The 11,346-nt window shown below is 41.8% G+C and overlaps 1 protein-coding gene across 1 annotated transcript; it reads left to right on the top strand.

Annotated features, from left to right (window-relative positions):
• The first annotated feature begins 2,860 nt into the window (after positions 1-2,860).
• CD24 (CD24 molecule) lies at positions 2,861-6,750 on the top strand. The gene is made up of 2 exons (XM_066547556.1): positions 2,861-3,004; positions 5,533-6,750. Exons 1-2 carry the CDS (start codon positions 2,930-2,932, stop codon positions 5,716-5,718), a joined length of 261 nt encoding a protein of 86 aa, XP_066403653.1. The 5' UTR covers positions 2,861-2,929; the 3' UTR covers positions 5,719-6,750.
• The last annotated feature ends 4,596 nt before the right edge of the window (positions 6,751-11,346 follow it).

Below are 11,346 nucleotides of genomic sequence, written 5' to 3'. Positions count from 1 at the left end.
GCTAACCTTTCTAATCAAATTCTATGTATGTAACTAGGAGAGGTGCTGACCTATGGATAAAAACTAAAGGAAGCAGAACAATGGGGATTCAACAATATTTAACACTGTGTCTCAGCATGATGAGAACCCTAAGAGCACACTGCTATCAAAGGGTGTTTGATTGAGGGAGCACATTGTCTTTTCTGAAAGAAAAATAGCTGAAGTTCCTTTTGGCCACCAGATAGCAGTACTTCACTTCATATGGTTCTCAGCTCACATCATTCCTTGCCTTGCCGAAAAATCCATATATTGGATCCTGGGCTCTTGCTCAGATACATCTTTTGCAGACCTCATGATAGATTTCAGCTGTAAAAAAAAGATTTTGGAATTAGGAATGCAGATGATTCATGTGTTCAGGAGGAATCAATATTGCAGCTTTCCTGAATGGGGAAAGTTGGTTGTATGAATCTAATGGAGTGTTAGGCATTATAATTTCCAATGACAAAAGCTTCAATGAAAATCTTGGGCTTAAAATATTTTTAGCATTTCTCTCTTGCTGACAGTACATTTCCTTATTTATATTAGTATTTCAGGAATACTTCAAAAAGGCATTTTTTGACCTCCAAACATAAACTTTACAGAGTTTTACTATTTCTATAATTTATAATTTCTGCCAAATGTTTTTAACCCTTGGTATTTTTCTTTATTTTTAAATAGAGGAACAGATTTACAATATTTTTAGCAAAAAGAAAGATACCCTCAATTTCACTGAAACTTGTTAAAACACCAGAAATGCAATACACTGTATAATAATTATAATAATAATAGTCAATTGTATCATGCTGTATTGGTTCATGTCACCTTACAAGAACTGTGCATCATCCTCTATTTTTCAGTTACAGACCTCAGGCAAGATGCCCAGGTAGAGAGAATGGGAAAGGCCATCTGACTGTTATTCTCTCATTCTCATCTGTCCTGGTGTTGACATTTAAGTGTCTCAGCTGCTGCTTCAACCTGGAACAGCCAGTTATGATCCCTGTGGGATCATGCAACAGCTGTATCACTTCCTTTTCTCCCAAACAAGATGGGAGAGATAATAATGGCAACCATCTCTGTCAGATTTACAGTAGAATATTCTTTGCTTTAGCTGTTGTTGAGCCCTAACTGGACTCCCTTCATTTTTCATCTCCTCCACAGAATCTGGTGTCAGAATCACGTGAGCCCTGACTTTATTGCTGTGATTCACATGACTTCTCTCACAGGGAATTTCACTTTTCTGAAGTGTTAGGCTTATCTACTGAATGAAAAGGTGACCTTGCCCCCCATTTGTGAGTCATTTAACTATGACAACCAAAACTAACTGTTGGCAAGGCAAAGTAGTGATAGAAATATTTTCAGCTTTGTCACTCCTCGGTCATTTTAAGTCCACCACAGTTCTCTTTTTTTCTCTCCTTATATCTCCATAATCATGAAAACCCATCTTCTGGCATCCAGCTTTCAGTGGATTCACAACCAGTGAATATTCAGAGACATAAGACCATCAATTTGTTGACTGTTCCCATAGTTACTCTCCTGACAGACTGTCTCTCTATAATTGACTAGACTATGACTGTGATCAGAATGAAGGAAATGTTGCTTCAGAAGTGCTTCAGACCTAGCATAGCTCTCAAAAGCTCTTTTGTCCTGGTATAGAATAAGGATTGATATCTTGGGTGGTACAGCTTGCAAAATGCCTTTATTTCTGGAAAAAATAAAATTACCATAGCTTTGTTGGGCATTCTGAGGCAATTAATGAAACACTTAGTTTGGAACTAAATATTCTTGTCCAACACAAGTCCCAGCACCTGGTTCTACAGTGAGGCTCTACAGTGCATCTCTTCACATTTCCTGTGCTTTTGGACTGAGTTCTAGCAATGCCCTTGGAAGCTCTTCAAAAGCAGTCCAGCCCCTGAAGATGGCCAATGAGTTCTGTAGTGCTGGACTTGGGTATCTCCTCACACTTTGTTCCGAGATAAACACAAATCTGCCCAATTTTGAAACCTGTTTTGTCTGAGCCAGCAGAAAATCTTAGATAGAAACAACTGTTTTGTGACAATAGAACCAGCACATGGGTGTTTCTTTTTTGTAGCTTATAAAGTGGATACAGACTATTTTTGTTCAGTTGTCCATATAGTGAGACATCTGAAAGGTCGTGTCAGGGTCTCACCAAATCAGTCTACAGCATTTACTGTGCCAGAAGGTAGAACCTTGCCTACACAGAGTCTAGAGCTGGAAGAACTTTGTGTTCCACTTGTTACATAGGTTTCTTTAAAGAATAATGGTAATAATAAAATTTTTAGATCCAAAGAGTGCTTGAAATTGCAACCTGTGGTCTGAAGCCTGAGCACTGATGGTGAGGCAGCTCCAAACAAGATGGGATCTTAACTCCCCAGCTTTTTTTCCACTGCTCCAGCCATTTAGAAATATTTACAGCCGCTTTTACCTTTCCTTCTTTCACTCTTTTTTTTTAAAAACAGAAGTGTTTCTCTGGAGTAACTGCAGCTCCAGCGCCACAGCCCTGTGCCGGTCCGTCCATACCAGAGCACGACGCCGACACTAGAGAGGGGCCAGCGCCTGTAAGAACGCAGGGGAGCAGGCAGAGCTCCGGCTCTGTCGGAGAGGGCTCAGCAGGACCCGAGCGCGCCCCGGTCCCGCGGGACAGCCCGGGCAGGGGCAGCGGAGCCCGCAGCGCCGCGGGACCAGGGGGCGGCAGCGGCTTGCGGGGCCCCGGCGGGCGCGGAGGGCGGGAGCAGAGGTGTGGGGCGGAGGAGGGAAGGCGGCGGCGGCGGCGGGGCGTTCACGGCAGCCCGCGCCGCTATAAAAGGGGCCGGGCGCGGCGGAGCGGCGCATCTCTCTCGCCCGCAGCCACAGCGGCAGGAGCAGCACCAGCATCGCGCCGGGACAGCATCAGATGGGCATGGGGACGGCGCTGGCGGCGCGGCTCGGCCTGGGGCTCCTGCTCCTTGCCCTCCTCCTTCCCACGCAGGTGAGCCCCGGAGCGGCTCGGCGCTTTTCCTCCGCCGGCCCCAGGGCGAGACCGTCCCCGGCCGCCTCGGCAGCGGCGGAGGGCGGGTTTCCCCCGAGAGGAGCTCCCGCTCGTGGGCGCCATCCCGGAGCCCGCCGTGGGTGGAGGGCGGCTCCTCCGCCCCGGGGCGGCGGCGGGCGGGAGGAACGAGCCCGGGCAGCCCCGGCTGCGGACGGGCGGGGATGGGCGCGGGCGGGCGGCGGGGCGAGCCCGGAGCCCTGGGACGGCGGTGGCGGTGCCGTGGATTACCCCGGTCAAATCAAAAAAGATCAAGTTGGAGTTGGCCGCCTTTTTTTTTTTTTTTTTTTTTCCCCGTGGGATCCTCGAGGGAAAGCCGCGGAACCGCGGTGTGAGCGGGAGCTGAGCGTTCATTCCCCCTGATCAGAGGGAGAGCGATCCCTCCCAAGCCGAGAGAGCTCCGGGAAGGCGCGGGTTTTGCAGCGGGACCCGGGTCTGGTCCTTCCCCCTCCCGAAGCTGCGGGGCTCTGGGGCAGCTCCTGGGCTGGGCTCTCGGCAGGAGCGGGAGGTTCAGGGGCTGGAAGCGAAGGCGCCAGGCTCTCGCTGCTGCGCTGGCCGAGCCGTGCCCTTGGCGCAAAGGTAATGGATGCAGGAGCGATCCGCTTCTCCTTGAGCGGCCAAGCCGAGCGGGGCTCGCAGGTTCCGTGTCGGTGTGCTGTTCCTAGAGACCACCTCTTCAACAGGGTGAATAGCACAGTATCAGAAAAATGAACAGCAACGGCATTGCTGGATCGTGTGCCCTCCTCCTCTCTTTGTTTGCAAGGAAGGGCATTATCCCTTCTCCTTTGTGCTCAGTGGAGTCTTACCCTTGGCAGTGATTGAGAGAAGGATCAGACCCTTTGGGTTGCCGGTATTTATCACATTTATCACATTCACGCTGAGAAAACCTCTGGGGTCCCATCTACTGTGATGCTGGGGAACTTGGACATAAGCCCATTTGCTTCCACCGAAAAAAAGAGCAAATACTGGGCAACTAGTTTTTTTGTTTAAAACCAAGAAAACTTAAAATATACATAACCAAGAGTGGAATGATGGTGGAGTCTTTGTATGAAGACTCAAAAAAATTCCAGGGCAGGCTGGGACTTGCCTTGTAGGTTATTAACTCAGCAATTCACTATTGATCACTTTCAGACCAATTTTAACAGAAACTTCAACACAGCGATTTTTATCCTGCTGTCCTAAATTGCTTCCAGCACGGTGCCGATTGCCAGAAATGCTAAATACCAGAAGCTTTACACCATTCTTACGTTTTTCTATTGTATGGGTTTTTTTAGTAGGAAATACCAAAAGAAAGTGCTTATGCAATTTTCTAATTAATTTAACATAGACTTCATTGCTACAGTATTGAGGGATTGATTTTTCCCCCCTGCTAATCTGTTTTCTCAGCAGTACTAGAAACATGAGAAAATAAGGACACCTTTTGTGGACAGAATTACTTATTAAACTAACTAACCTCTTTTAAAAAAATATGGTTTTACTTGAATTAAGTCTAAGAGCTTACCAGAATGCTCTGGTAGAGTACAAGTTTGCTGCCATGGGGTTGAAGCCAAGCTTTCTGTATTAGGCTCATTTTTGGGGATGAGATAATGTGATTCTTGCTCTTGTCTTTCATCCTTGTGTTTCACATGCTTTTTTTTCACAGGAATAAACATACTTTAGGTTATCTTTGAAAATTTTCCTGTGCATATATAGGAAATAACTTGATATTGAGGTTGCACAGAGTGCAAGTTTTTGTTCTGTCCCAATAATGCAGAGTTATGAGGGGAAAAGGGTATTTTTTATTTTGCTTTCTGTCAGCATTTTTAAAATTTGCTAATATATGGTCTTTTCACTGCACTTTTTTTTTTTTGTGTCTTCTAGAATGCCAATAGGTTGTGATTTAATCAGTATGGTTTCATTGTTCTAACTTCTGCAGTTCCGTGCTACCACAGCAAGATAAGAGAGGCTGAAATATTAAATCCACGCACATTAAGCCCCACCATTGCTTCAAAGGAAGCTGCAGACCAACCCCAGAAACACTATCAATAAATTCTTGACCATTGTTTCCTCATATTTTTGTTTGTGGCTTGGTCTGCAAACACAGACTGCAATTCACATGGTTGTTTGAAAGTCTTTCTTATCCTAAGATCTGCCTTTACATAGCTCTACATTTGCACTTTTTTTTGGTGAGGTTTTTTGAAACCTATGTGTCTTCTAATTTAGAGAAGAATTAAGAGATTTCCATAAAGTAATGGTCATGTAAATACATTTAGAAAAATATTAGATTTATTTCTTTAACAAATCCCCCACATGCAATTCAGAATGTCTTTGTCCTTAAGAGCACAATGAAAGGCATGAGCATTTGTATGTATCATTGGAGTGCTGTGTCTGAGGGGGGCTACACAGTGTTCACTGCTACTAATATGTATTCTGGCTTTTAAAAAGAGACAATATAACCCTTTTTGTTACTTCCCCTCCTTTCCGCATTCTAGATCTACTGTGGTCCCAATGGAACAAGTCCAACACCTTCAAGCAATTCTTCAGCAAGTTCCACTTCTCTGTCAGCTGTCACAAATTCAGTGAACAATACCACCACTCACGGACATGGAAATTCTCTTCACTCAACCACAAGTCTTTTTTTCATTCTCTCCGTTTCTCTTCTGTATTTTTGCTGTTAAGAGACTCTGGCATGGAAATGGCTACCACTCCCCACCCCGTTTCCTGAACCGCCCGAGATGGCTAGATCTCCAACCCAGCATGAGAAGAAATCAATCCAAACTCCACATCAAACCAGCTTGGTTCCACTCCATACTCAAATTAGTACCAGTCTGACCTAGAGAAGCACTCAGTATTCTGACTTTCAAAGCTGACCAGTGTGAAAAGATCAGCTTCAGCAAGGAAGTAAAATTATGAGCTCTTTCACCAAATGAGTTGGAATCCGAAAAACAAGATGGAAACAAAAAGAGACAGTGCTGACAAACCAAATTTAAACCTGAGAAGAAATATAGTATCCTATAATAAGGATGGATAATAACAGTCCACGAAGAAAAAAGGCTAGAGAGTTTATCTACCATTTAGAATAAGGACTTCAAGAGTTTTTATTTTTTGTTTAAGTTCAAAAACATCATCAGGCTCATAGAATCCCTAGAAAACACAGAAAAGCTCAAATAATTCTGTTTCTTGCACAGCCTGTATGGTTATAACTTATGGGTATTAGGATGTATGAAAAAGAAACAACATCAGTGAAAAGGGTTTCTTCTAGATTTCATTTGTATTAAATTGTTACAAGGCTAAAATAGAATAACAAATTTTTTGCAAGAATCCTCTTATTTAACCAAATGGTTAGCCAGGCAGGGCTAGTTTTGAAATAGCTAAAACCCCACCAGTTTTCATAAGAGTGGAATTATTTATGGTGGGAATTTGAATTTGACATTTTATTTAAATTGTTTGTATATTAAACCATATGTGCCAGAGAAAGGAGGTGTGGAAACATTAGAAAAAGTACCAGGAGCTTTTTGTAAATGAAATTCAGAAAGAACGAACAAACAAACAAGTCAATGGATGTATGTCTCCTATTTCCTTTATTTCTCCTCCCAAGTTGTATAAGTTTTTTGCTCCTGGAACTTTCCTTAATTATGAAGGATTTATGAAATCTTATGAGTAATGTTATAGTGTTGCTTTTATTTTTCTTTTTTTCTTTTTTTTTTTTTTTTTTGGCACAAGGTGAATAACTTACTGTTTTTTGAAGAGTTTTAATTGTGATAGTCTACTTTAAACCTGGGCTAATATTTGTGGTGGGGAGAAGGAATGGGGAGGGGAGAGCAAACCGCCAAAAAAAAAAAGGAAATTAAATGAACAGGTGTTTGGAATATGAAGACTGGAGTCTTAATTTAATCACTGAATTTAAAAATTACCTTTGTAAATACTACTTTTTAAAAATTTTTTCTGAATCAAAATTGCTACACTTGCACAGATTGTTTCTGTATCATCCAACACTTTAGAAAATACTATCTGGTACTTGATCTTAGCAAGCTTTGTTGAGGAGGTTCATCTACCTTGATGATGATACCTTGTCAGAAAAAAATTAACTATGTTGATATGATCACATGTGAATGTACATGATCATACCACTGTCTGTAGATATTTATCTCAGTATAAGATCATGTCAAACATGAGTGGCTCTCTAATTTTTTTTAATACACATCTGTCTTTCAGTTATATTACCATCAATTCACAGTATCATATATTAGTAGCAGGCTAACACAAATTCATGTCAGTGAGCGTACATGGACATTTCCTTATGCTTATCATTTGTATCCAGTAAAGTGTTAATGATTGTATTTTGTGTTTGTGTAATAATGCTTTGATTTATTAGCTACTGATTTTCATTGACAAAAACCTGTAAATAAAACAGTGGGCAGGCAATGCATTCTAGATGCACTTCCAGACACTTCTACAAAAACCTGTACCTTGCCTGTGTTAAGTGAATGAACTGTTAAGCAAGATGGTAAATGTGATTAAAAACCTCAAGGTCTAGAAATGCTGAAGTGTAATTAGTTTTATTTCTCTGGAAGGTTTTGTGAAGGTTTTGTGGGAGTCTGGATTTTGCTTTGAAACCAGGGAGTGAGATTGGGTTAGCATCTCCAGTAACTGTAGTAAATTTTCCATGCTTATACAGACTCTTCCCTTTTAAAGCATGACTGTGTTTTCATGTTAGACAAACAGTGCTTAGACAGAGTTTTCTTTTTCTTTTGGTGGCAATGAGCAGTTTTCTTTATGATGGCTAAAGCTGTTTCTCAGCTACTGGATATCAAGCAATTTGAATTAACTGCTTAAGGTTTCTGCCTCCCACAGACTACCCTAACACAGTAGGTGTATCCCAATAATACAAACTGAACCATGCTTGATGAAGGACAGAGACTGGAAGAGGTAGGAATTTGTGCAAAAATTGCTTTAAAGCAAAAATTAACCAGATGAGCATTCAGTAACAAATAGTTGCAGTTCCTGACATACCAAAACAGTGTCTGTGTTGTTTCCCAGGTATGTTTCTTTCTAATACCCCTTAAAGGCCCAAGGTTGTTCTCTGTGGTTATCTTCACTCCCTACATGTGGAGAAACACATTCCCAAGTGCCTAAGCACTTAGGCATGCCTAGGCTGCATTTGTCAGAGGGAAAGAGACCCCTGGAGAGGCCTCCCAAGGCTGCAGAGGGAGGGAATGCGGCGTGGCAGGGCTTTGCTTCTGTTCCTTTGCTTTTCCAGTAGGCTGAGCAAACCAAGGAGCAGGATAAGTTTATCAAAGCTGGCTGTTTAACTAAATCTTGGAACGTGCAGGGAGTATCAAAGCATGTTGTTCCTTTGTTTAGCTTTTCTCCAAATGCTCCAGGAGAAAGCAGGAAGATTAACCGACCAACCCGGCTGTGGACCCTTTTTAAAAACATTAAACTAAAAATAATCACTCTCTAAAGACAGGCAGACAAGGAAAAAGGCTGCAACAATGGATCTTAATTCTATGATATGCCAGCACAATAAAAGAAGTAAAGGAACGTGTTGGAAGTTTTTGCGAAATAATCAGACATAATGGGATTCTTGGCTGAATTGGTGCCATGCTTTTTTCAAAATTCTAATTTTTTTTTTAATTTGAGAAATAGAGCCAGATTGCTCTTCAATAGCATTTAAGCTATTTAAATTCTCTTGAGTTTTAGAGTTTTCACCAGAGCAGATGAGTGATTTAGAAAAATGATCTGGTAACCTTTGTTCTGTTCCATTCCATCACAGGACAATGGAATCAGTGATGAAGAAATCCACCCAGGGAAGGAGGATGTGATGGATGCATTTAACAGAGTGGGGAGGGCGGGAGGGGAGGGAGCACAACGGAGCCTACACATTTCACAACTCTTTAATTTTTTGAAATGACACCTACAATAACTAGAGCCAGCTCTTACCTTTGCCTCTCACTTTCAGAGGTCTGTCCAGCTGAAGTGTGTCTGGACAGTGTGTGTTGCAATGACTCTGAAACAATACTGCTCTGTCTGATGCATGGCTCTGCTTTCGTTGTAAACATATGCTAGACACACAAGTCCTGAATAAAATACAGTGTTATTATTTGAATGGAAATACCTAAAATGAGCACTTACAGTTTGTGTGAAGCTTACTACTCCTTCTCAACATCATACTCTGAATAGCCCTTAAATTTTTCCAAATTGCAGTTTTCAGCTAGTTTAGAAATCCACAGGGACTTTGAATGAACAACTTCCATTCAGCAAAAATCTCTGCAAGGTGAAGTATTTTGGGCCAGATCCAACACCACTGCCAGTGGCCTCCTTGTTTTCAGCAAGACACAGCCCTGTCCCCTGAGCCTTTCTCCACACCAGAGCAATGTACAGGCAATGCTGTGTTGTACCAAGGTAATCTCCCTTTGTCCACGTGGGGATGGGACATTGTTAATGTCTCAATAAAAGAATTGTTTGACAAGCCATTCCCAACTCTTAGGCAAATCCATCAAATTAGGGTTTGCCTGTACAATGCAAATACTCTCAAGCTAGCTGGAGACTGCAGCCTGCTCTCTAATATTATTAGTACACTGTTTAATATGGAGTAATTTCTCCCCAGAATCGTTCTTATGCAGCCTGTTTGCCTCTGGAAGGGCTCATGGGAACACACACTTTCAGGGCTGGGCTCTTTGTCACACAGCTTTCCAAGTCAGCATTTCTCTGGACTCGGGTTACACCAGGCTCTGCAGTGAGCTCACAATAACACCTTGTATCTGAAATTGAGGATGGATGTGGATGTGCTTGTATTAGAGGCAGTTCAGAGTGATTTGCATTTTGTGTGCATTCAGGCTTATAGAGATTTGATTTCCCATACATGACTGAAATGATTTAGGCAGCAGACTTTATCACCCAGCATCTTTATTGTAATGGATACAGTTGGGAACATTTCTTGTTTTTGCATTAAAGATAACTTTGAAACAGGAGCTGTCAGCTCTGCCTCGTAGCAGCACAAAGCTCTTCATTCTAGAACACACATTATGTTTGATGCACTGTAGAGGTCTACTGAGCCTCGACAGATGAAGGGGCTGCTTATTTTAAATCCATCAGTTTATCTACAGCAGCACTAGGCTTTCTGCAATACGTGCTTTGAGATGTGGTCTTTTCATCATTATGCACTAGCCTCAGGAAAGATACTTGATCCTTACTTTGGTTATCAGCCTTCAGTTTTCCAAGTGAAACCCTCAGCATCCTGCTCATGAATGAATAATTGCTCTGGTTTAGACTTCATCAAAATCTCCAGAATGAATGACCTGGAGCTGAAGAAAAAACCTGAGAGATTCTTTACTGCCCAATCAAAACCCTAAACTAACAGAATCTCATCTGTGAAGGGTCGTTCAATTCTGTCTTGAATTCAAGCAATGTATGTGCTACAAATACATGAATAAAACATCTTCAGGCTTTTCAGAAGTGAAATGAGACTCTTTCTTTTATGCTTTCAGCTTAGCAGGAGCTATGCTTTAACAACTGATGGGTGTACAATATAAAATTTGAGCACACAGCAGAATTAAATCGTGGTAGCTTGGTTTTGCTGCATAAACTGAATGATCACATTCCACCAAAATCTCTCTTGAATGACCTAGCGTGAAAAGTATTCTTTATGTGGCACAAATTATTAAAGGAAGCAACGCCTCTGTAAAGCAATTGTTCTGTTTCCCGCTTTTCATCCACTCTCACTGAAAGCACAGCGTGGACTTTTTTCAGATAGCTTAGTGTGCATAAGCTGGACTTAAAGTCTGTGTTCATCATGCTGAAATATGTACACTTCTCGTGACAAAAACTGTATATTTTCTTTACTGGGTTGTATAAAACACAGATGGTTTTTGAGGAGTAAGACTGAACCTTGAGTTCAGAGGGATATATACACCTGAGTACAACAACAAATGCATTTTGTGTGATTGCTTGGACTAGTAGGATTCAAAACTGAGCACATACAGCTCATGATAGCAATTAAAACCATAATAGCAAGAATTAAAAAAAAATTAAAATGGGGGGAAAGCATGTTGTGAGAACCTTCCTTCTTTTAGGAAGCAGGAAGAATTTCCTCTGAAAGCAGATTATCTGGTGGCTGTTCAGTTACAAAGACAGTCTGAAGCATGTTAGTAGCACGAAAATGGACTTCATTGAATCACAAAACATGATATAGAATATAGATTTGGTGGAGTCTTTGCTCAAACATGGCAGTTTCAGTGTTTTAGTATGAAGTTTTTGAACAATGAGGAAGAAAAGTCCTTTGGCAGGGCTGTGTGAGTAATACA

The sequence above is a fragment of the Molothrus aeneus genome, chromosome 3 (assembly GCF_037042795.1).
Source record: "Molothrus aeneus isolate 106 chromosome 3, BPBGC_Maene_1.0, whole genome shotgun sequence".
NCBI lineage: Eukaryota > Metazoa > Chordata > Aves > Passeriformes > Icteridae > Molothrus > Molothrus aeneus.
This window is presented reverse-complemented; position numbering and strand designations above follow the sequence as displayed.